This window comes from Sapajus apella, unplaced genomic scaffold (assembly GCF_009761245.1).
Source record: "Sapajus apella isolate SASKATOON/1434 unplaced genomic scaffold, GSC_monkey_1.0 scaffold26, whole genome shotgun sequence".
Lineage (NCBI taxonomy): Eukaryota > Metazoa > Chordata > Mammalia > Primates > Cebidae > Sapajus > Sapajus apella.
Genome location: NW_022436966.1, coordinates 19,429,714 through 19,457,134, shown reverse-complemented (window position 1 = coordinate 19,457,134; position 27,421 = coordinate 19,429,714). Strand labels below are relative to the sequence as shown.

The window sequence follows — 27,421 nt, the reverse complement described above, 5'->3', positions numbered from 1 at the left end:
GATATTGATTCTTCCTAACCATGAGCATGGAATGTTTCCCCATTTGTTTTATGTCCTCTCTTATTTCCTTGAGCAGTGGTTTGTAGTTCTCTTTAAAGAGGTCCTTTACAACCTTTGTTAGTTGTACTTCTAGATATTTTATTATCTTTGTTGCAATTGTGAATGGGACTTTGCTCACGATTTGGCTCTCTGTTAGTCTGTTATTGGTGTATAGAAATGTTTGTGATTTCTGCACATTGATTTTGTATCCTGAGACTTTGCTGAAGTTGCTTATCAGTTTCAGGAGATTTTGGGCTGAGATGATGGGGTCTTCCAAATATACAATCACGTCATCTGCAAATAGAGACAATTTGATTTCCTCCTTTCCTAATTGAATACCATTTATTTCTTTTTCTTGCCTGATTGCTCTGGCTAGAACTTCCAGTACTATATTGAATAGGAGTGGTGAGAGAACATATCCATGTCTAGTGCCGGATTCAAAGGAAATGCTTCCAGTTTTTGCCCATTCAGTATGATATTGGCTGTTGGTTTGTCGTAAATAGCATTTATTGTTTTGAGATGTGTTCCTTCGATACCTAGTTTATTCAGAGTTTTTAGCATAAGGAGCTGTTGAATTTTGTCAAAGGCCTTCTCTGCATCTATTGACTTAATCATGTGGTTTTTGTCTTTGGTTCTGTTTATGTGGTGGATTACATTTATAGACTTGTGTATGTCAAACCAGCCTTACATCCTGGGGATGAAGCCTACTTGATGGTGATGAATAAGCTTTTTGATGTGCTGTTGCAATCGGTTTGCCAGTATTTTATTGAAGATTTTTGCATCTATGTTCATCATGGATATTGGCCTGAAGTTTTCCTTTTTTGTTTAGTCTCTGCCAGATTTTGGTATCAGGATGATGTTGGTCTCATAAAATGATTTGGGAAGGATTCCCTCTTCTTGGATTGTTTGGAATAGTTTCAGAAGGAATGGTACCAGCTCCTCTTTGTATGTCTGGTAGAATTCAACTGTGAACCCATCTGGACCTGGACTTTTTTTGGTTGGTAGGCTATTAATTGCTGCCTCAACTTCCGCCCTTGTTATTGGTCTATTCAGGGTTTCAACTTCTTCCTGGTTTAGGCTTGGGAGGGTGCAAGTGTCCTGGAATTTACCCATTTCTTCCAGGTTTACTGGTTTATGTGCATAGAGTTGTTTGTAGTAATCTCTGATTGTAGTTTGTATTTCTGTGGAATCGGTGATATCCCCTTTATCGTTTTTTATTGCATCTATTTGATTCTTCTCCCTTTTCTTTTTTATTAATCTGGCTAGCAGTCTATTTTGTTGATCTTTACCAAAAAAAAAACCAGCTCCTGGATTTATTGATTTTTTGAAGCATTTTTTGTGTCTCTTATCTCTTTCAGTTCTGCTCTGATCTCAGTTATTTCTTGTCTTCTATTAGCTTTTGAGTTTTTTTGATCTTGTTCCTCTAGCTCTTTCAATTTTGATGATAGGGTGTTGATTTTAGATCTTTCCTCGATTGTCTTGTGGGCATTTATTGCTATTAACTTCCCTCTAGACACTGCTTTAAATGTGTCCTAGAGATTCTGGCATGTTCTGTCTTCGTTCTCATTGGTTTCAAAAAACATCTTTATTTCTGCCTTCATTTCATTGTTTATCCAGTCGACATTCAGGAGCCAGTTGTTCAGTTTCCATGAAGCTGTGCAGTTCCGAGTTAGTTTCTTAATTCTGAATTCTAATTTGATTGCCCTGTGGTCTGAGAGGCTGTTTGTTATGATTTCTGTTCTTTTGCATTTGCTGAGTGATTTACTTCTGATTATGTGGTCAATTTTAGAGTAGGTGCAATGCAGTGCTGAGAAGAATGTATATTCTGTGGATTTACAGAATATACATGGAGAGTCTGTAGATGTCTATTAGGTCCACTTGGTCCAGATCTGAGTTCAAGTCCTGGATATCCTGTTAATTTTCTGTTTCAATCTAATATTGACAGTGGAGTGTTAAAAGTCTCCCACTATTATTGTGTGGGAGTCTAAGTGTCTTTGTAGGTCATTAAGAATTTGCTTTATGTACCTGGGTGCTCCTGTAATGGGTGCATATATATTTAGGATCGTTAGCTGTTCTGGATGCACTGATCCTTTTACTATTATGTAATGTCCTTCTTTGTCTCTTTTGATCTTTGTTGGTTTAAAGTCTATTTTATCAGAGACTAGGATTGCAACTCCTTTTTTTTGCTCTCCATTTGCTTGATAAATCTTCCTCCATACCTTTATTTTGAGCCTATGCGTGTCCTTGCACGTAAGATGGGTTTCCTGAATACAGCACACTGATGGGTCTTGACTTCTTATCCAATTTGCCAGTCCGTGTCTTTTGATTGGGTCATTTAGCCCATGTACATTTAAGGTTAATATCGTTATGTGTGAATTTGATCCTGCCATTTTGATGCTAGCTGGATGTTTTGCCTATTAGTTGATGCATTTTTTTTCATTGTGTTGATGGTCTTTACCATTTGGTACATTTTTGGAGTGGCTGGTGCTGGTTGTTCCTTTCCTTGTTTAGTGCTTTCTTCAGAGCTCTTGTAAGGCAGGCCTGGTGGTGATGAAATCTCTCAGCAATTGAAAAAACAACTTTCTAAAGTCTCAGAGCTAGTAAAAAGCACAGCCAGGATTCAAACTGAATCTTGAAGCCTGTGTGTGTGCATACATGGGTGCGTGTGTGTGTGAGTGTGTGTGTGTGTATCTGGCAAGCCACTGCGGCCAAAAGCTAATTACCAATTAAAGGACAATACACATGCACATAATTAAGAATTGTATGATACGTCAGGTGTGGTGGCTCACACCTATAATCCCAGCATTTTGGGAGGCTGAGGCAGGCAGATCACCTAAGGTCAGGAGTTCAAAATCAGCCTGACCAACATGGTGAAACCCCCATCTCTACTAAAAATACAAAATTAGCCAGGTATGGTTGGGCATGTCTGTAATCCCAGTTACTAGGGAGACTGAGGTCAGAGAATCGCTTGAACCCAGGAGGCAGAGGTGCCATTGCATTCCAGCCTAGGCAACAAGAGTGAAACTCCATCTCAAAAAAAAAAAAAGGAATCATATGATAGCAGTTTCATTTTCCAAGATGAAAAGTGTTAAATAAAGAAGTTAATGTCTGCTTTTATGTAAATCAGACCTAAAGCCTTTTGTTAGTACAAGAAATCTTTTATAAATCCCCATGAAATGTAACAATGATTAACAGACCAGGATCAGAACATCAAAGACAAGTACTATCAAGAGCACAGCTGATACTAGACCAGCTAGTCTGATTCCAGGTCTAGGGTTCTTTAAACTCTAATACGCATAGGGCTTGAAACAAATTAATTCTCTAACATCTTCAATATCTTCCAAGCCACAGAAGTTAACTCATCATTGTTTTTAGCTATTTTAGGTTTAGTTTAATGTATTCAGCATTAAAGAAATCACTCAAATTGGTGTTTCACAATGCCAGACAGGTAAGCAAAAGTTTGTAAATAAAACCTGAGTCTAAGATGGGCATTTTCTTAAACCTGAGTCATAGATTTCCTATTATATGTATAAAGATTACTGTATCTATAGTATATAGCACATTTATTTCCATCTTTTTTCATATCTATATCTGATTTAAATTTGACCCTTTTCTATAAACTTAAAGGAGAAATTATTGTTCTCACTTGAAAGAAGGGAAAACACAGGTAAAGTGCCACTGGAGGAAACAGCAGGAATACAAATGGGAAGCATGGCCAAGCTACAAACACCACAGCTCTCCAAGGTTTAAGTACATTGACTATGTTCAGCTATCAAGTATAAAGAAGCCCTCTTAGTAAGATCACAAATGATAACTGGTCAGTTAACAGAAATTCACCTTAAAGCAGGTGACCAAAATACCATATATACTTTAAACATTCTAATTTAAAATGTATACATGAATTGCATATAGAATGCATCATCTATGGGTTGAAATTTATTTATTTATTTATTCATTCTCCATGTTCTTGGATTACAGCAGTGATTGTAACCTAGAAAATGATGTCTGAAACCATGCTATACTTTTAAGTCACTTTTCTGACCCAATAATTTTTTATTGAATATGTTAAGCTTAATTTATCTATAGATCTATTAGCATATAAGTAACCTTTAACTTTGCATTCCTATACAGAATTCCTCTATTTTGTTCATTTTATTATATGTACTAGCAGAACAATCAAAATAAAGACTACATGTTATGTTATATAAAGTTTTGTTAAAAGCAGACACAATGATCAAAATAAACCTCACAATTCTTAATTCATTATGCTTATAAATGCCAACTTTACTACAGCACAAAACTATATCTACATCATACACACCCACTGTATTTTCTAAAACCATTCATCTCTAACATGCCCTCAGGCCAATGTTCAACCAACCTATCTGCCTGAACTACATTTCTCTGGTTCCTTTGTAATGTTTTCCACACCAAATGCATTTATTTGACTTTTGAGCCATTTACTACCATTTCTATTTTCATCATTAATATATTATCTTTCTGGTTGGCTTCCATCCTTTTGTTCCCAATTTTTCTTAATTTACTTGTGTTCTCTCTCTTTTTCTCTCTCACTGACTATAGCTAAAACCTCTAGAGAAAACAAACACACACAAAAATGAGTACCTGAGGACTCTGAAAAATAAGTAATAGATTAGGACATGAAGTCAAAACTTGGAAACACCAGTAGAGAGGCAATGAATGGATTACATGGAAAAGCATCATCTAGTAATAAGACCTGTGCTGGCATTGAAAAGCCATTATTAACTAGATGTGTGACCTTGCGCAAATCATCTAAATACTCTTGACTTTCAGTTCCCTCTCCATAAAATGAGAATAATGCCTCATCTACAAAATGGGCATAATGACACTTCCCTGCATCAAAAGGTTGTTGATGAGGTTCAAGTTAGAACACATTTGCAAAAGCATTTTATAAAGTAAAATACCACACAAATCCTAGGCACCACAGAATCTAATGATCTTCATATGTTTTGATTGAACACTCAATTAGTAAAGTCTCTGAGCACAGAACCCCAATGTATGTATTTTACATATAAATTCCATGTATATTAACCGAACATTGTACTATAAAATAAAATTAAAATAATAAGGCAACATGAAATAACATAGGTATTTTAAATAATTTCATTTTTAATTAAAGGTATGAGACTCCTTTAAATATTAACCTTTTAACAAGAACAAGGTGATTGACTAGGTTTTATTAATTTAATTCTTAGTGACCTAGCAATTCCAAGAGTTGGTTCTAGGCCCAGTTTATTTTGAAACATGGATTGTAAAGGCTGGGTAGCTAAAAAGGATCCAAATTGAAGAAGTACATTGTGGCTTAGCTGAACTAAATCAGGATTCTATTCTAGCTTTTCTAGCAATTATGAAAAAGTTGTTATCAAAATTCATCTGGAAATTTCTATCTTTTCCTGATATCAATCAGTTTATCAGCTAATTGGAGAGTTTTGCATTTTTACTAAATGCAATTCAAAACAGAGGGGAACTATTTCCAAGTATTTTAAGTATGTCAATGTAAGAGTTTTTCCAGGTGACATATACTTTTCACAAGAAAATCACGTAACAGGCTGGGCGCAGTGGCTCACACCTGTAATCCCAGCACTTTGGGAGGCTAAGGTGGGTGGATCATGAGGTCAAGAGATATCTACTAAAAATACAAAAAAGTAGCCAGGTGTGGTGGCATGTGCCTGCAGTCCTGGCTATTTAGGAGGCTGAAGCAGGAGAATTGCTTGAACCCAGGAGGCAGAGGTTGCAGTGAGCCGAGACCATGCCACTGCTAGATCACATGGTAGGTCTACTTTTAGTTTTTTGAGGAACCTTCAAACTGTTCTCCATCCTGCTTGTATTAATTTACATTCCCACCAAGAGTGTATGAGGTTCTATCTTCTCCACATTGTTGCCAGAAATTACTATTGCCTGTCTTTTGGATAAAAGCCATTTTATCTTGAGTGAGATGATATCTCATTGTAATTTCGATTTGCATTTCTCTGATATCAATGATGTGAAGCACCTTTTCATATGCCTGTTTGCCATTTGTATGTTTCCTTTTGAGAAATGTCTGTTCAGATCTTTTGCCCATTTTTAACTGGATGATTATATATATATATATATTTTATATATATATATATATATTATATATATATTATATATATATTTTTTCCCCCTATAGAGTCGTTTAAGCTCCTGGTAAATTCTTGTTATCAATCTCTTGTCAGATGGGTAGTTTGCAAATATTTTCTCCCTTTCTATGGGCTGTCTCTTCTCTTTGTTGACTGTTTCCTTTGCTGTGCATTAGAAACTTTTAAATTTGATGTGATCCCATATGTCCATTTTTGCTTTGGTTGTCTGTGCTTCTGGGGTCTTGCTCAATAAATCTATGCCCTGTTCAACGTATTGAAGAGTTTCCCCAATGTTTTATTTTAGTAGTTTGAGGTCTTAGATTTAAGTCTTTAATGCATTTTCATTTGATTTTTATATATGGCCAGAGATTGGGGTCTAGTTTTATTCTTCTGCATATGGATATCAGTTTTCCCAGTACCATGTAATAAAGAGACTGTCCTTTTCCCCGTGTATGTTCTTGGCACCTTTGTTGAAAATGAGTTCAGTGTAGGTATCAGTATTTGTTTCTGGGTTCTCTACTCTGTTTCATTGGTCTATGTTTCTGTTTTTATGCCAGTGCCAGGCTGTTTTAGTTACTATAGCTTTGTAGTACAATTTGAAGCCAGGTAGTGTGATTCTTCCAGTTTTGTTCTTTTTGCTCAGGATACCTTTAATGAGTCTTGTGTGGGTCTGTAGAAATTTTAGGATTGTTTTTTCTATTTCTGTGAAGAATGTCATTGGTATTTCGATATGAATTACATTGAATCTGTGGATTGCTGTAAATACTATGGCCATTTTAACAATGTTGATTTTTTTCAGTCCATGAACATGGAGTGTATTTCCTTTTTTGGTGTATCCTCTTCAATTTCTTTCATCCGTTTTTTTGTGTGTGTGTGTGTGCAGGGAACGGAGTCTCACTCTGTTGCCCAGGCTAGAGTGCAATGGCATGATCTCAGCTCACTGCAACCCCTACCTCCTGGGCTCAAGCAATTCTCCTGCCTCAAACTCCCCATTAGCTGGGATTATAGGCACCCACTACCATGCCTGGCTAATTTTTATTTATTTATTTATATGTATTTTTAGTAGCGATGGGGTTTCACCACGTTGGCCAGGCTGGTCTTGAACTCCTGATATCAGGTGATCCACCCATCTCAGCCTCCCAAAATGCTGGGATTACAGGCATGAGCCACCATGCCTGGCTCTTTAATATTTATTTTCTTCTAATAATTTTGGGTTTGGTTTGCTCTAGCTTTTCTAGTTCTTTAAGACACATCATTAGGTTATTTGGGGTTCTTCTACTTTTTAAATGTAGATGCTTTAGCTCTATCATTCACAGATTTTAAACCAGTGTCTGATACACAGCTAACATGTAATTAAGGAATCTACTCATTAAGGAATTTAATAAATAACTAGGTTTGTATATGTCTCCCTATAAAAATACTTCCATGAGAGCCTCTCTTTACTGAAGGCTTCTGCCAGTGGCCCACATTTGGAACTAACACTACAGATTGAGTGGTTAGAAGTTCTCAAATGGACAGACTATGAGAAGCTAAAACTTCTGTCCTAGCCACCTTTCCACCTTCAATTATGCCACTCTACCTAATCATATCAAACCAAGTTCATTATTATTGCTTTTAATATTCTGGAGAGTAAATACTTCCTAATTAGTGGATAAAGGAGATTATCAGAATTAAATTTAGATGAATAGTTTTAGGAGTCAGCCATAATGATTCTCATGGCTCTCATTGATTATGACAAAGAGAATTTCATTAAAAATGTATTGTCACTGGAAGCAACTAGACAGAAGCTGACCTCCCACCATCCAATGTTCAAAAGCTTTTGGATTGAGCCAGTTTATCTTGGGTAGTCCCACCACCTTGTCTCCAGTTTACAGGAAACATCTCATGGAGTTAAGCCAAGAAGATATTTTTATGATGAGATAAGGAGAATGTGAAAAATGCTCTTCTGTTTTTAAAGGGTGAGCTCTCAAAAATCTGCAAATGCAATGCAGTATGAGAGTTAAATAGCAGGTGTTAGAAAACCTGATGAGACCCTTAACATAGCCAATATGTAAAGGAGAGAGGAAATGGTTAGAAGAGTGAGTGTTAGGAAATATATGCTGAGGAGGAGCTGATTTAGAGCTGCATTGCTACAAGTAAGAATCAATAACATTAAAAGGAACAGGGGAGGAATGTTGGTCAGAGGATCTTTACATTTTGGAGAAAATGTTAGCACATCTGTGAGGTGTAGTATTAAGGAAAGCAAGTACTAACATGTGGTACTCATAGTGGGACAGCACGAGGAGGCATGGAAAGGGCCAGAGTGTGAAGAGCCTTATGTGCCTTGATAGAGTTTGACCTTTATTCTAAGAGAAATGGAGTTCTATGACATTCTCTTTTTTAAGGGGCATGGTATATTCAAACATGTTTTATTTAATAGTGATTTTGAGAATAACAGAAGCTGAGCACTCAGGAGTGTACTGAAGTCAAGTAAGTCAGAAACGATCGTCGCAATCAACAAAGGCAGTAGCAGAAAAAGTGGTATAAGAATGGATTTGGAGGATATTTACAAAGTACAACTGATCGTATACGGTAACCTATCAACTGTAACCAGTGTTTCTCCAAAAATGGAAGAACTTTCTCACCTGCAATTAAAGCAGCTGCGCAGTATCACCAAACTAAGGAACTACCTGTCCACCTTTCCTCCACCAGAGAAAATAAAAAATGTCCTCATAGAAGACAGTCTTTTCATGTTTCAATTTTATTTCTAACTTTTAGCACATTCTAACTTCCTAAGCTTCCCTGTTAAAATTTTGTGGCCCATTATCGTAATAGCCACTAAAAAATAAGTCCACAGATACATGTGGTATGGACAGACCAAAAAGAAGAGGATTATGGCCACTGCCTCTTTCTCAATCTGCATCTATTTCTTTGTCTTCTCAAGATGAATTCTGCACCAACTATGAATCCTTATCCAAACAACATGAACCATATTACAAAGAATTTTCTCCAAAATCACATACTCTAGAGCTGATCACACATTTAACCTGGAGAAAGGGCACTGGCTGACATTTCACACAATCTAGTCCTTCTTTATGTAAATAATGGTGGGTCCTAAAGTCCACAATCCCAGTAGATGCTATGATCCAGGAGCAAATGATCTGCTCTTAGCAGATTCATCCAGTGCCCTGGGCTGATCCTCTGAGAAACCTGTCACATGGGAACACCTCAAAAAGGGCGATGACAAAAGCAGCAAGAGGGATGCAGAAGAGAGGTTCTAGTGCTACCTTTACAACAGCCTTTTTTAAGCCACCTTATTATCACATGATTCTGTTCCCAGTCCCTTTCTGAAGTTTCATGGAAGAAACCTCTTGAAGTGCTACTCTCTATAGCTTCCTTCAATCATCTTGAGAACCAAGAGAAAACTTAGGTAAAATGAGGCTCTCATGATTGGGTCAGTTCTACTTCTGGACGGTTACTCTAATTTTTAAGGTTCTAAATTCTGTAATTCAGGCCTACTGAGAAAGACAAATCATAAAGAAAATAAAAGGTATATTTCATTTTCTAACCAAGGGCCATGAACTCTGCCTTAACCCCTTAACAGTTTTTCACCCATTGCCCCCAACACCCTCCTCAGAACCATGGTTTTGTGCCTTTTATGTATTAGCCACCTTTAATTTTTTCATTTTCAAGGGAGCTGTCATCTAGGCAACTACAACAAGAAAGCTTTTTTTTTAAAGACAGGGTTTCACCATGTTGGTCAGGCCGATCTTGAACTCCCAACCTCCAGTGATCTGCCCGCCTTAGCCTCCAAAGTGCTTGGATTACAGGCGTGAACCACCACGCCCGGCCCAACAAGAAACCTTTCCTTCTAATCTTGTTCAGTTCCCAAAAAAGCTGGATGATATTTAATACTAGCTTTTTCGTAATACTTATTTCAGACAGGAATCTAGTAAATACCCTACAGTTTATTCTCATTACTAGAATTAAGAGTCAGACTTCAAAGTTTTTAGTTTAAAAAAAAAAAATTTTTAAGAGACATTTGCAGTTAACTTAAAATTTTAACAAAGTTTCATCTATCTCCCCACTGATAATTTTTGCTTCACGGAGCCTGGATAAACAATCACCATTTTAAGATTCTTTAAAATTTTACTTAATATAATTCACGTATTACTTATATAGTTGATCATTTTGGAAGACCTAAATTAAAGGGATGGTAGAAAGTCTTCTGGGATACGATCTGAAACCAGGGAGAAATGAATGAACTGCCTCCCTTTGGGGAATATCTTCCAAATGGCTGCACTAATTTTAATAGGAAATTTCTAAATGATGTAACTTACAAATAGAACTTAAAGGTGTAATAAGTCTAGGGAGATTATTATTCACTTAGTTGCAAAAATAACATTGTAATCTCTGTTATAGCTATCATGTTTCTGTTCCCTACTAGCCTTAAAATGGATATTTGAGATTCAGAAAATATTTTTTTCTTTTAATTTAATTGGGATATGCATGTTCCAGGGGCCTGTGTATACATATATCCAATGAAGTGGATATATGGAAAGAGTGGGATGGGCTTCCAAACCAATATTGGCGACCTTATTAGAACACACACATACACACACACACACACACACACACACACACACACACGTGCACACAATTAGAAAAAAAAAAACCTCTGTTCAACTACTCTAAGGCAATAATTTCTCCTTTCTTAATGTACCAACAAACATGGTGATAACTTTAAAATAGTTTTCACAGCAAAATGTCCCAGGAAATGTGGGTACGATCCTTTGGTATCCAGTTTAATAAGAATTTCCCCACAAAAATAAAACCCAAAAAACCTGGATTAGCCAGAGGCTATGTGAAGTTAAAATTGTAAGTGGGCAGTTGAAACTCTGTTAAAATTTCAAGTTTATAAATTTCTCATTAAAAAAAAACAAAAATAAAAACATCAGTCTGGCTCTTACAGATTTAAATAGAAGTAAGAGCAAAATGCAGGCAGTGTTAACCAAGGCATGAATCTGCTGAACTTGTGAGGGTCTACAACATGGCTGGTGTCTGGGAGGTTGAAAGTTCCCCACTCAACAAACAAAAGGTCATGCGTCCATGTTTTCAAGATGACAGGCAATTACTGACAGGGTTGTTAGTAATAATGCCTCCCCCAGATGAACAGCATCCAGGGGAAATGCCTCTAGAGTTAAGAACCACTGTGAAGAGTGGGCTCTGATTCTCACTAAATATTTAGCTTTACTAACTCTATGGGCATGGCCCCCATGGTAGACAAACTGCACCATTTATCCCATATGTTTTAAAAGGCCCATTATTACCCCACTTTACACCAAACTTTGAGACTTCTTAGTTTACTAAACATGTGCTTTTAAAACAGTAAGTTAGGGCTTTGCATATCAAGGTTTAAAATAAGGAGCACGTGGGCTATAGTTGAGTAATGACACCATAGAGCACTCATATAAATATTCTTGCCAAGTATTCTGCTCCATTGTTTGTAGTTCTATTTTTTTTTTTCTTTTAAGAGATAGGGTCAGGCTCTGTCACCCAGGCTGGAGTGCAGTGGCATGAAAACAGGTCACTGCAGGCCTCCTGGGCTCAAGCGATCCTCCTGCCTATGCCTCCCACGTAGCTGAGACTACAGTCATTCACTACCATGCCTGGCTAATTTTCTTATTTTATTTCGTAGAGATGGGACCTTGCCATGTTGCCCAACTGGTCTAGAGCTCCTGGCCTCAAGCAATCCTCCCACTTCGGCCTCCCAAAGTGCTGCGACTACAGGCGTGAGCCACCACGCCTGAACTATTTGTTGCTTTTATTGACCTTTCGTTGGTCAGTGACTCTGGAATAGGATCTGGTTATTAGTTAACTTGGCTGTAGGCTAGGTTATGCTTTGGTAACAAATAAACACTAAAAACCAGTGTCGCAATACAACACAGGTTTATTTCTTGCTCGTGAAAAATCCTCTGCAGGTCACGCAATTCTCCTAAAGTGACACTTGAGTGTCCCAGGTGTCATCCATCCATCTCAAACATGAGCTTTCAAATTGCTTCAGCAGGGAAGGGAAAGCAAAGAGTGCTTATACGCAATGGTTTATGCTTTGACCACTTGCCCCAGTCACGTTAACAATCAAAGACGAAAAATGCAGTCTTATTTTGTTCTGGGGAAGATAAAAATGAAATGGAATTGGTCTCTGCCACAATGACAATATCTATTGTGAAAATGCTATGAGGTAGCTACTATTACCATCTCTTCTAATAATTGAGGAAACCAAAGCTGAGGGATATAAGTAACTTCTCCATGGCTAGAAAGTGATGGAGGCATGTCTATTTAATTCAAGAGCTCCAACCTTTAACCATTATATTCTGTCTGCTGTCCATTCAGAACCTGCTCCAGATCATTATCAAACGGTTGATGTCAGCAGAAAAGTTAAAATTTTTCTTTGGAATAAAATAAGGTTGTGCTCCAACTCTCATTTTTTTAACAAGTGGCTTAACGATACGTTCTAAACTGAGTAAGATGTTCTTGCTAAAGAAAACAGAAAAACAAATATTCTTTTAAAAACTACTATGTCTTACTATCTTAAACTAGAAATGGCTTTAGCAGACAGCTGGAATAGTTCATTATTATCAGAAAAGATTACAGACCAACTATTCATAATCCTAAGCTTTGTTTCTGCATCTAACAATCTCATAAAATAAATTATCATATGTAGTTACCTTGCTGTATTTACCACAGATGATTTATCTTGAAAGGCATGTGAGAAAAGAGCACTGCTCAAAACTAGGGGCATTGCTCGAAATTTCAAGGGAAATTTTTGCTTAAATTGGATATTTGCTTAGCCTACCATATTTAGCTAGGAATCCTCATAATGTTCCTGGAGTACTTATCCTACCACAGATCAACCTTCACTTTTCATTTTTCTTTTGCTTCTACTTTTAAGATCAGCTGTTACTTCAAAATATGTTCTCATTCCAATTTGCAATACAAAATATCTGCATTCTGATACTTCTTAGGTAGTATAACTTTGAACTCATTGCTATGTGCCACTATTAAAAACAAAGCTGAAGCCAGGCACAGTATCTCATGCCTATAATCCCAGCCCTTCGGGAGGCCGAGGTGGAAGAATCACTTAAGCCCAAGAGTTCAAGGGCAGCCCAGGCAACATGGCAAAACACTGTCTCAACAAAAAATACAAAAAGTAGCTGGGTGTGGTGGCACATGCCTGTGATCCCAGCTACTCAGGAGGCTGAGATGGGAGGATTGCTTGAGCCCATGAGGTCAAGGCTGTAGTGAGCCATGATCATGCCACTGAACTCCAGCTTGGGCAACAGAGCAAGACTCTGTCTCCCAAAATAAATTAATTAATTAAATTGAAATAAAAACTGAGTTGAGACATATAATATTTAGAGAGAACTGCTCAAAAGGCACATAGAGCATCCGTTTCCAGGTATTCTAAAATCTAGCTCTTGGTCAAGTTACAGCAACAGAGGCTTGGGTACCTGAACCACACTATAATGACTACTTAAGAACTGCTTTTACTAAATAGTACTTTGGTATGATAACAATAGGCCACACTGAACACTAGTAAAAGAAAATCCCAAGAAATCACAGCTACCAAGACATTGTCTAGGAAACTGTAACAGCATCCAAGAAAATCTATACTTCTAAGGAACAAGTATATTTTATCTTATGAACCCTGTCACCTACTGTCAATGACAACAGAGCTTAGAGCCAACTCACAGCCTAACCATAGATAAGTACCAAATTCCCATTGCTATGCTTTCCCTCACTTGATTTTATATCTATCCTGTTTTTTTTTTTTCCCATTTTTCTTTTCCTTCCACTTTTAATTTCTGTTTTACTGTTTTGTGACAATATGTATGTATTATATAAACTGTTTTAAATCCTTTTTAGAACAAAGCAGGGAAACACTGAAATAAAAAGATCAAGAGAGTTTCCTGGGGTCCTTTAAGGATCCTTTGGAGGATCCAGATCCATTTAACACTCTGGATAGACTTGTATGTATCTAATCATTAAAGGTTCAGGATGAAGTAAAGCCAAATGCTTTTATCCATAAGAATTTAACTACTTAGACCAGGAGTTGGCAAAATTTTTAATAAGATATCTATTGCTATGTAGTCAGGCTGACGTTTCTAAGAGGCATGTAAGAGGTACTTGATTAAAAGATTGTTACTGAAACTGCAACCACTCAGTAAATTTTACGTGTTATACATTTCCTTTCTGATGCAGGAAACTTTTTGAAGACAAATCTGACTCAATGATTAAAAGATGATTAACAAGAAATGTGTTCTTACTTTTGTTTATGAACTACCATGGCAAGTTGCTACTTACTTAGGGAGGAAAAAGGAGAGGAAAGGATAATTTTGACCAAGTACATGGCATCTCCAGGACTTGAAAAGGGCTCAAATAAAAAAAATGGAAGAAAAATCTTTCCCTAGAGATAGACACTGAATACTTAGTGGAGCTAGGAAGCTGGGAATTAGCTAAGAGTTTACTAACAGTGGCAGAGGTACAACAGGTATCTTTTAAAAAAATTTTTTTAATATATTGATAAAGCAGTGGTTGTTAATATCATGATAAGTTATTGGAGGAAAAGGGGTAAAAGTAAGAATATCAGCCTTGTAAAAAGGTTAATCAAAGAGTTGTCCTGCTAGGCTTGTGCCCATTGGTACTAAAACTCTGATCATGTTTCTGCTTACTAGAGATCCTGTAGCTCAAAACGACAGTAAAAGAAGGAGTCCAGATGACCAACATGCAGAAATTGATTATCCTGATAATTGATGAGAAAAGGGTGCCCCCAAGAAAGCCTTGAATTATAGAAAGGAAGAAAATCACAATCCCATCTGAAACCCAGGCAACTAAGTTTTTCTCCCAGTCTTACAAAAATTCCAGCACTGTAATGGTGCCTACTGTCTGCAGAAAAGGAGGCACCAAAGAATATCCTGAGAGACCAATATAAGTAGGAGGAAGGACACAAGCTTTTCCCAAATAGGCTATAACAAGGAGAGGGATAAAAAGCCTTCCCACGATAGGACAACACAAGAGTCACTGTGAATTTCTCAACTTCGGCGCTATTGACATTTATAGTCAAATAATTCCTTGTTGTGGGAGGCTGTCTTGTGTGCCGTAGAATGCTTAGCAGTATCCATGGCCTCTATGCCTTATATGGCAATAGCATCACTATAAATTGTGACAACCAAAAAAATGTCTGGAGACATTATCAAATGTCTACAGGAGAACAAAATCTCCCCTATGCTATGGATACAACAAATAACAAAATAGCTTCCAGTGTTAACTCGCTCTCTTGGTCAATAACACTCCCAAACCACCTCGCCTCCTTAGCCAGGAAACAGGGAGACAGAACAGAAGAATCTTTAGGAAAAACAGTAAGTTCAATTTTGGGTATGTCAAGATATAAGATAGCAAATGGAGATGTCCAAAAGATAGTTGGATATATGAGACTGGAAACAAGAAAAGAGGGCTTGGCTAGAGAAACAGACCAGAAAACCATTAGCTACATTAGCTAGGAAAAAGCGTCTGAGAAAGGCTTTTTTGAATCTTCAGCCAAAATAAAAATCTCTCAACAGATGAAGATTACTACCCTACACAAGTTCCACCTAGTACTTAATTAAACAAGAAGCCCCTGATGGATTTAGTCTACTGCAGGGTAATGCAGTACTCATACACAATTTTTACCTCATCTGGAGTTTTTGCCATATGCTAAGGTCTCCAGGGTAAATTCTCACATATCCTTACTAACTGATACGTTGCAATAATTTTCCCATTTGGCATATGCTCCCTCTTTTGACTCTGTTCTCAAATCCATTGTTCCATAGTCTATCTGTTCTGATATTTGTTCAAATATCTGAACAGATATTTGTTCTCTACTGCTGCAGATACATAATTAGTAAAAGCAGATGCAATTCTCAACATTAAGAGTTACATGCAGTGAGTTTTCCAACATTATCATTAAAGAAATTCTATATGAGGAGGCTCAAAGACTCCAAATGAATTATTTTTCTTTAACAGAAACATCTCTAACAGTTTGAATATACCTCAGTTCAAAAGCTCATTTTCCTCAATGTCTGTTTTTGATTGAGAAAATTTACTTAAATGTAATTTTCCAAGAAATTAGAAGATACATTTCTACATATGCATAAGTTCACATGTTAAAAACATATTCAAAATGTTTTATGAAGAGTTATATTTCATGTAAAAATAGCAGTGAAGAAATAATTTTCCTGGCCGGGCGCGGTGGCTCAAGCCTGTAATCCCAGCACTTTGGGAGGCCGAGGTGGGTGGATCACGAGGTCAAGAGATCGAGACCATCCTGGTCAACATGGTGAAACCCCGTCTCTACTAAAAATACAAAAAATTAGCTGGGCATGGTGGTGCGTGCCTGTAATCCCAGCTACTCAGGAGGCTGTGGCAGGAGAATTGCCTGAACCCAGGAGGCGGAGGTTGCGGTGAGCCGAGATCGCGCCATTGCACTCCAGCCTGGGTAAAAGAGCGAAACTCCGTCTCAAAAAAAAAAAAAAAAGAAAAGAAATAATTTTCCTAACTTAAGACATATACTATAGTTAAAAAAATATAGACAAAAAAAATAAATCTGAAAAAGTAAACAGGGATATTATGCATATGTTATGTTTGATTTAAATTTATTCCTTGTGCACAATCTTCTCCCACTGTGTGTTCTTTCATTTTTTTCAACTAGCTTAAAAACTTTTTTTTTAAGTAAGGTAAGTTGAAATGTTGTTCTAGAACAGTCCTTTAAAATATCACCCAATTCACAGAATGTTCACTCAGCTCATCTCCATAGTTATACCATACCAACAGACTGGTGTACATTCAGTAAAGACAGGTGTAAAGAATAGTAACATTTCTTGGGAGGCCGAAGTGGGCAGATCACGAGGTCAAGTGATCGAGACCATCCTGGCCAACATGGTGAAACCCCGTCTCTACTAAAAAAATACAAAAATTAGATGGGCATGGTGGCGCAGGCCTGTAGTCCCAGCTACTCGGGAGGCTGAGGCAGGAGAATTGCTTGAATCCGGGAGGCAGAGGCTGCAGTGAGCTGAGCTCACACCACTGCACTCCAGCCTGGTGCCTGGCAACAGAGGAAGACGCTGTCTCAATAAAAAAAAAAAGAATGGTAACATTTCCTTTTAGAGATGATAAAGTATTACACAGAGAATATAACGCCACATATACTCCAAAGGGAAAAATTAATCTTAGCATTTTCTGACCACAAAATAACTACTGAACAAGCAGATTTTTAGGATCTAGTTTAGCTTATATAATCTTTATTAAATATAAAAGGATATGGTAAAATTAAAATATCAGTAAACATCTGCTTTTCTTTATACACTCCTTAGGCTAAGCCTATAAAATCAGATATGATTTTTACTGAAGGGAATTACTAGCCATCTCCCTAATAACCCCATCTTTTCCTTACATAAGAAAATACAAATTATGCTAATTTCTGTTTGCCAATGAATCTTTTCACATAAAATTACAATACAGCTAGAGAAGCAAGAGAAGGAAAAGTAGTGAAGTGTGTTTAAAAGTTAGTCTTTCTTACCAATATATTGACGTAGAATCCAAGAGGATTTTGAGGCACGAGAAGAAAGCATCTTTTCAACAGTTGGCGGAAGTCTCTTCCAATTAGTAAACTCCAAAGTGAAGATAAGGGTGTCAATGCTGACCGAGTCAATCCTATGTTAGCAAGATGTTAAAATGACATTAGAAACAAAACATGCCAATGGTTCATACTGGAAACAAACACCATTCTTACAAAATCTCAATGGGGAAGGCAGACAGAAAACCAGGGCATGGAAAGTATTTATGTAACTGGAGGCAAGATCAGTGGATGTGAAGAATCATCTACAGGTTCCTATTAACAGAATTGACTTTGTGTGTAGCTGTCTAAGATGACAAGAGGAACCCCAGAGAGATTAGGAACTTTCCTTCTCATTGGTGACAGCATCAGTGACATCAGTGGACCTGCTATTATTTCCTCCCATTTGGACTACCTTGCCAAATGTAAATTGGTCAACCTTACAGACATATAATTTAATAATCCTAAAAGGATAAAGCCCAAACACCCCAAGTTATCCCTACACTGAGTGTACAAGTGTATAGGAATGGCTTCTTTCTGCCCAACTCCCACAGATGCATAGCTGTTCTCCTCCAAGAACCTTCCACCAATTATAAATTCAGCCCTAAACGATATAACAGAATAAGATTTGTCTTTAAGAACTGAAAGAAGGGGTTCCAAACAGGCCTTCCTCTGTTCTTTCAAAATAATGCCAGATTCCCTACCAATCCACTCAGAGACTAACCCAGAATTTATAAGCACTTGAAACCTAAAGGAAAGAGCACAGGCTTAAGAAAAGTCTTGATGTTTAATATTGCCTCTGCTACTTATAAACAGGTTGCCTGAATTATTTAAGCTCTAGCTCCTGCTCTTTAAAATGAGAATATATAATCTGCTCATTTCAGAGAACTATTTGTGAAAATAATATGAGAATACATAGTAAACCTACTTTTAAAACTATAAAGTTATATGAAAAATTAGTATTACTAGAAATGATTTGAAACTTCAGTATATTTTTAGAAGCTTTAAAATTTAGTCAAACTTTAAAAAGAACCAAAATCCTAACAAGATTACTCATCCTGTGCTCAATTAGATACCCCCCTACCATCACAATGGTTGGAGAAAAAAAAAAATCACTAGGGTTCCTTCTCAAAGTCACCTTTTTAGAGATATTACTGAGCAACAACTAAAGAAAGAAAGGAAATACAAGGAAAGAAAATAAGCTGAATAATAATCTAAGCTTATCATCTCAAAGACACTTCTGGTAATTCAAAGTCAAAATATCTTTGAAATGACGAACTAAAGATTATGAAAATTATTTCCCAAATTAATTCTCCAATATGCAAACATATAAGGAAGAACTTAAAGTGTTGCACAGATGTTTTGGAAAAACATGGTTTCTCAACAGGTCTCAGTGAAATCACAACTTATCAGGAAATACTGAGGATAAATGAAATGATAAAATATATTCAAAGACAAACAATTTCCTTGACTTTCTAGGGGTCCCAAACCAAAGGTTACTTGGTTCTGGTTCTTTATTCTTTTTTAATGATTTCATTTTTCTGCCTAATGCGCTTTAGGTCTTACTGTGACCAAACACAAAGTCATTTTTATGCAGTTATCTGAACATACACATGACAAGCAAATCTGTTTGCACAGTTTTAGTTAATATAACGGTGAGTTTATTTCACCAGCACTGATAATGTCATTAAAAATGTATAGTTACTTTACTACAGTGACCATTACATTGTATAGAGCAGTTGCACAATCATAAACGAGTGACATTTAATCAACTGAATGCACAAATGACATTTACGTTCTATTCTCCCATTACATGGGGGGTGCACAGGCAGGAGAAGACTTAGTCTTGCATTTAAATATTGTGACTGGCAATTATTCAGCCAGATACATTTTTAAGACTGTTTAAGACAAACAATACCCAGAAAATATGTTTATAATTTACAGAACAAAGATTAAGCAATAGACCTACCTGTGATATAAATAACAATCAAAATCTACTTTAACAACATATTAAAATTTTTATAGGAAAATGTTTCTTATAATAGCCCTTTGAATGTAAATTTGATCAAAGAAACAAAACATTTATCATATGCAGTGTAAACACTGGCTTTACCCATTCAATAAAAGATCAGTGAACAAAAATTTGACCATGTTAAGCATTTTCATTGCTAAAGTGAAATTTTCCATTGGATTTTTTCTAATGAATATAAAGTAACTAAAGTTACTTACTCCTCAAGAGTGAAAAACATGCAGTTGGTATTCCCCATTCAGAATACTCAAAGTTTTACAACTTCCTTCAAAATAGTTTCTAGTTTACTAGTTCTTAACTCTTTTCTATTTCACATATCCAGGAAATAGAGCACACACCCAGTGGCTTATCGTCACAAAAATTCTCAACTATTCACAAGTGGGGGAAAATGGGGGAGCTGTATCAGAATTAGGGAAAGGGGGATAATTTTACAAAGCCATCTAAGAGAATAAAGCTAAATAAATCCCTCTCCCTATAAGTAGTCCATTTAGTTGGCTGGGGAGGAAAGGACAAGAGGCAATGTTTAATTTTTTTTCCCCTGGCTTTGGTTTTTCCTAATTTAGGAGCAGAAAGAAGTAAGAAAAGTTGGCACAAATCCCTCAGGTTAGGCAAGGGATTAAGGATTACTAAAACTGAGTAACAAAGCTATAGATAGCCCTCCACATGTGCAGATTCAACCAATAGTAGATCAAGAATACTAACAATAATTAAAAGTAACAATACAATAAAAAATAACACAAATTTAAAACTACATTACAACTATTTACATAGCACTTATATGGCATTAGGTATTATAAATAATCTAGAGATGACAAAGTATATGCGAGGAAGTGCATAGGCTATACACAAATACTACACCATTTTACGTAAGGGATGTGAGCATTCATGTGTCAGAGGTGTTTGAACCAGAGCAACTCCATCTTGAATATGGTCTAGGTAAAATAAGGCTGAGACTTACTGGGCTGCCTCACCAGGAAATTAAAGCATTCTCAGTCACAGGATGAGATAGGAGATCTGCACAAGATACGGGTCACAAAGACCTTGCTGATGAAACAGCACTCGGTAAAGAAGCTAGCCAAATCCCACCAAAATGAAGATGGTGATGAAAGTGACCTCTGGTCATCCTCATTGTTCATTATATGCTAATTACAATGCATTGGCATGCTAGAAGACACTCCCACCAGCCCCATTACAGTTTACCAATGCCATGGCAATTTCAGGAAGTTACCCTATATATTCTAAAAAGGGGAGGAACCCTCAGTTCTGGGACTTGCCCATCCCTTTTCTGGAAAACTCATGAATAATTCACCCCTAGTTTAGCATGTAACTAAGAAGTAACTAAATATAAGCAGCTCAGCAGCCCATGCTGCTGCTCTGCCTATGAAATAGCCATTCTTTTGTTCTCTTAGTTTTTAAACAAACTTGCTTTCACTTTAGGGACTTGCCCTGAATTCTTTCTTGTGTGAGATCTAAGAATCCTCTCTTGGGGTGTAGATTGGGACCCCCTTCCAGTAACACATAGATTTTGGTATCTGAGGGGTATGAGACTCAAGGCATGATTCACCTTAAATTCCTGCCAGCTATATGCCTGTGAAATCAAACAAGTCATCTACTTCCAAAATTCAATGGTGGGACAGGCATAAGACAAACATTCCCATTCTAAAAGGGAGACAAATCCAAGAAGCAAAGAATAATAGGCCCCAAGTAAGTCCAACATTCAAGAGGAAAAACATTACAGCTTGAGGCTCCAAGATAATATTCCCTGACTCCCATCAAGCTTCCTAGATAGACTGGGATGGGGGCTGAGCCTCCACTACCTGAGGAAGCTCCACAACTACAGCTTTGCTGGGTTCAGTCCCACCCCTATGGCTCTGTCCATACTTCAGCTCTGCCAAGTGGCACTGCATGCTGGTAGCTCTATAGTCCTGAGGTCTCAATGGCAGTTCTGCTCCCATGGCTCCTCTATGCATTGCTGAGGTAGAAACTGTGGAAGCTCTAACCCTACATTTCCCTTGGGCAATGATCTAGAAAGGCTCTCTGCAGTGGCTCCTCCCCTGGGACAAGTCTCTGTCTGAGCCCCCAGACTGTTTTCAACAACCTCTGGAATCTAGGTGGAGGAATCCATGCCCCCACAGCTCTTGCATTCTATATACCTCTGCAGAATTCGTACTACTACCCAAACCCTCCTGAAAACCATTCTGGCCTCCTAGTTCCCTGGGCCGGTGATAGGAGGCACAGCCTGAAAGATCTCTGGAATGCCTTCAAGGTTGACTTCCAATTGTCTTGATGATATCTTCTATTTGTATAAATCTGCTCAGCAAAGGGCTGCTAGTCACAACCTTGGGTAACTCTCCTGAAAATTCTCTTTCATTCTTTTCCACACAGCCAGGCTGACACTTTTACAGATTTTTCTGCTCTTCTTCCCTTCTAATTATAGATTCTGTCTTAAGTCATTCCTTTGCCCTGACATCTCACTCTAAGTGGGCAAAAGCAGACATGCAGCAGCCTGAATGCTTTGATAGTTATTTCTCCCACCAGATATCTTAGTTCATCACTCTTAAATTCAGCCTTCCATAAGCCCTTAGGCATAGACACAGTTCATCCGAGTTCTTTGCTAATTCATAACAAGGATGGCCTTTGCTCCAGTTTCCAACAGGATATTGCCCATTTTCATCTGAGACCTTGTCAAAATGGCCTTTGCTATCCATATTTCTATCAACATTTTGGTCACAACCACTTAAGTAATCTCTAAGAAGGTTCAGACTTTCCTAGTATTCTCGTCTTATAAGCACTCACCAGAATCACCCTTAACACTCCATTTATGGAAATACAGGCTTTTTCTAGACTGTTCTTTCAAACTTCACCAGGCTCTACCCATCACCTAGTTCGAAAGCCACTTCCACATTCTTAGTAATCATTATTAGTAACAGCCCCACTTCTCAGTACCAAATCTCTGTCGTGGTCCATTCTCGGTTGCTATAACTCAATACCTGAGACTGGGTAATTTACAAAGAAAACAAATTTCTTGCCGTTCTGGACACTGGGAAGTCAAAGGTCAAGGGGTTCAGGTGATGAGGGCCTTCTTGCTGTGTCATACATAACATGGCAGAAGTCATCACTTGGTGAGACAGCAAAAGCCAGCTCAGGTCTCTCTTCTTATAAAGCCACCAGTCCCATCACTGGGGCACCGCCTTGATGAACTTATCTAATCCTAATTACTCCCAAAGATCCCACCTCCAAATATCATCAAAAAATGAATTTAGGAGCCGGGCGCGGTGGCTCAAGCCTGTAATCCCAGCACTTTGGGAGGCCGAGGCGGGTGGATCACGAGGTCAAGAGACCAAGACCGTCCTGGTCAACACGGTGAAACCCCGTCTCTACTAAAAATACAAAAAATTAGCTGGGCATGGTGGCGCATGCCTGTAACCCCAGCTACTCAGGAGGCTGAGGCAGGAGAATTGCCTGAACCCAGGAGGCAGAGGTTGCGGTGAGCCGAGATCGCGTCATTACACTCCAGCCTGGGTAACAAGAGCGAAACTGCATCCCCCCCCTCCAAAAAAAATGAATTTAGGATTGTTTCCAACACCTGAAATTAGAAGACACATTCAAACCACAGCAGTAGGTATCAGACAGTTTCTATGTTTTGGTTAAAGAAATAAATAAATTAGAAACCAGGAAGGAGCACGAAGGCTAAAAGCACTGGGCAAGTCATATTGAATCAGAGTTAACAGCTGTGATATAGGAACAAAATGAGTGTGGCTAAGAAGAAAATGAGCACCTCAAAGACACTCATTACCACATGGGTTAAGAATTGAAACAGAAAAGTGAAGATTTCTAGATATTTTATTGAAATTCTATAAAATAACATGTCTTCTATTTTCCTGAAGATTTCCATTTTATTTTCTCATTTGACTTGAATTATCAGGTCAAAAGAGTCCTCCCACTACTACAACTACCTGTCTTAGGACACTAACAATTTTTGCCAAGGCTGAAGGCTAACAGAAACAGTCTTCTTCTTGTCCCCTCCCCAAAATTCTGACTCAGTATTTGCATAATCTATCACCAAGGGCTGCCCTTCTGGAAACTACCTGAAGTAAACAAGCTATATTCTCAGATACTTCAGAAATCAGTATTAAGGGTGACAAATTTCAAATAGACAGGATGCTGTAGGGAAGGAGTATTCAGTCTGCTTGGCTGAGAGATAGATAACAGAAATCTCCAAAGCAGCTGCAAGCATTCTTTCTTCTGTCACAGGCATTTTAAGAGAAGCATGAGGAATGGCCAGAAGTTGAAAAAATAACCCTCTTGGGAGAGTTCACTGGCATTTATCCCCTTATACTTCCTTCCAGTCACCTCTTACCTTTTCCCAGGGCTCTGCTTAAACTCAATCTCACTATTAGCAGCCACCAATTCCTTTATCCCAATTCAGCCAACACAGTCAAAATACACACCACCTTTTCCAAACATGGAGATCTCAAGAAACTAAAGGAAATTCAAGGTAGTATATTCACTCAAAAAGGGTAAGCCCTACTATGGTAGGATTTCTTACCAAGAATTGCACAGTAGAATCAGTGGGTCAAATCCAGCAAGCAGAAGATGTGGCAACCACTCCTTATATTTCGTTTGTGCTTTAATTGCATGATTTACAAATTCACTTATATGGTTCCATGGTGCCAATGGGCAACCTTTCTTCAAAAAGTGGCGAAATGCTGAAAACTTCTCGTACTTCAGACAGTATGCCAAATGAAGTTCATTTACTTGGGCTCCATATTTCAAAAGAATGTTTACAATTCCAGAGAACTCACAGCTCCACCACAAAAAATAAAAACAAAACAAGAAGAAGTTAGGCTTTGACACAAAGTATTTCCTACAAATTGTTAAGAGTAGTTTTACAGCTGGGGAATAAGTATGGCAGATGAGATAGTGGAAGGTTTTTACACATCTAGTGGATTGAGATTAGAGAATGTGGGAAGCGGGGCTTTTGCTTTTTACACCCTCCTGAATGGTTTTTAATTTTCAACTGTGAACGGGTATTACTCTTATGATTTAAAACATTCTTCTTAAATAAATATGTAATTTTAGAAATTATCATTGACAAATAGAAAACTTAAATTGTGATAATTTGTACAATTATCTTTACTACAAAATACTTTGCTTAACAAAATCAATAAACAATGTGATCAGTCCTTAAAACTAAATGATTCATTCTAGTAATCTCTCAGATATCATTTTCCTTAGCAATTAACTTAGCCAGTTTCCCTCCCACTTTTAAATTTATTTATTTTTCCAGAGACAGGGTCTTGTTCTGTGGCCCAGGCTGGCATACAGTGGCACAATCGAGGCTCACTATAACTGAACTCCTGGGCTCAAGCAATCCAACTACCTCAGCCTCCTGAGTGGCTAGAACTACACATACCTGCCACCATGCCTGGCTAATTTTTAATTTTTTTTTGTAGAGACGAAGTCTAACTATATTGCCCAGGCTGGTCTCAAACCCCTGGCCTCAAGTAGTCCTCCCACTCTGGTCTCCAAAAAGGTATGCCACCATGACTGGCCTTAAATTTAAAATGATATTAAAAAAAATTTAAAAACCCTTTTAAAGAACAAAAATTCAATTTACAGTACTATATTTTAAAATTCATTAAGTTCTATTCTACTATCTCCATTATAGATGCAAAAACTGAAGTTTAGTCACAGAGATAGTAATTGGTAGAACTGGGATAATGATATCAACTCAAAATCTAACAGTGAATATGACACAGCAAATTTATGCAATATCTCTTCTCTATTATGAAAACTGACGACTTCATGATATAGTCCAATTGAAGAATATTTTAAACCCATACCTATGTTTTCCAAAGTAGGTTACACGGACCTTTAGTTCCTGAAAATCATCCATATGAAAAATACTCTTCAGTGAAAAAAATTGAGAAAACTTATACAGTATACAGTAAGACTGAGAAAGAAATATAGGATGAATGTATTTTTAAACAGTATGTTAGCTACATTTCCAATTATATGCTCAATGTTTTTATTCAACCTCCAGATATCTTCCAGAAGAAATACCTTTAAAATTAAAGCAATGGGTCCAATCATTAATCTGAAAAAAGCAAAGAGAAGTATAAAATGCCCAAAAGTCTATAAACACAAGAGCAATAGTGTATACTTAAATATAAGTTCTATCCTATGTTTCTGGACTTTCTAAACCTATGTAGATCCATTCCTCTTTTGGGAATTCACAAAGCACACCGTCTTAAGAAAAATTCTCAAATGCCCTCCACAAAAGAAACATATTAAATACTATTTAATCCTGTATTTCCCAAACTTATTTAACAATACAACCCCTTTTATTCCATATAAAATCTATTAATAATCTACAGAATTAGTATCCCACAAAAACACACTTTAGAAAACCAGCTCTAAGTCTCTTCCCTATTATTTGCATTGCCTTGTATTAGAAGGGGCAAGAGCAACTCCCAAAAGGCTTATAAAACTGCATAGTGTGGCTGGGCATGGTGGCTCACACCTGTAGTCCCAGCACTTTGGAAGGCTGAGGAGGGCGGATCACCTGAGGTCAGGAGTTTGAGACCAGCCTGACCAACATCGGAAAACCCTGTCTCTACTAAAAACACAAAATTAGCCGGGTGTGGTGGTACATGCCTGCAACACCAGCTACTCGGGAGGCTGAGACAGGAGAATTGCTTGAACCCAGGAGACAGGGGTTGCGGTGAGGTGAGATCACACCATTGCACCCCAGCCTAGGCAACAAGAGAGAAACTCTGTCTCAAAAAACAAAAAACAACAACAAAAACTATTTTTTCCTGTTAGGTTTTAAACTCTTAAAGGATATTTCAGCTTTCTGAAATAAAGTTTAACAAGAACTGTTCAGTGCTCTCTGTGTAACAAATGGTCAATTAATGTTTTTAACTGATTTTGTAGAAATCACAGGAGAAAAGGATCTGCCCCTAAAATTTCAAATAATCCTGGAAAATCCAGAAACCTATTTAAGACCTTTCCCACCTAACTTAATTTATCTGAATCTATAGACAGCATGAAACATACTGCCCAGCTCCCAAGGAATATCATTAATTTTAAGGTGTTTCAGGGTTAACAGGGGTACTGCTTACTTTGAACTACACTAATAAGGTGATGAGGCATGAGCTTAGATGCTGTGACCAGAAGGACCAAAAACATTGTTCATCCAAAAGATAAGATGAAGGCCAAAAAAGACCATCATCATACTGAACACACACACACACACACACACACACACACACACACACACACACACACGATTCAAACCATTATAGTCTGGTGTAATAAGAAATGTTCAGTTCTGTAACTGAGTTAAGATATGGTATACAGAAGGGCAACTAGAAGTCATCAGTGCAACCTCACTGAAGGTCAACTAATTAGGGCTCCTTTGATCGAGACCATCCTGGTCAACACGGTGAAACCCCGTCTCTACTAAAAATACAAAAAATTAGCTGGGCATGGTGGCGCGTGCCTGTAATCCCGGCTACTCAGGAGGCTGAGGCAGGAGAATTGCCTGAACCCAGGAAGCGGAGGTTGCGGTGAGCCGAG

The 27,421-nt window shown here is 37.6% G+C and overlaps 1 protein-coding gene across 5 annotated transcripts in view; it reads right to left on the bottom strand.

Annotated features, from left to right (window-relative positions):
* Positions 1-27,421, bottom strand: part of LOC116560644 (ankyrin repeat and SOCS box protein 3) — a 177,211-nt gene that overhangs the window by 5,570 nt on the left and 144,220 nt on the right. For all 5 annotated transcript variants that reach the window (XM_032292141.1, XM_032292146.1, XM_032292143.1 and 2 more), the window contains 2 exons: positions 24,387-24,644; positions 17,773-17,906 (listed from right to left, as the gene is read on the bottom strand). In XM_032292141.1, the coding sequence (XP_032148032.1) occupies positions 17,773-17,906; positions 24,387-24,644 (392 nt within the window). The remainder of the gene's footprint in view (positions 1-17,772; positions 17,907-24,386; positions 24,645-27,421) is intronic.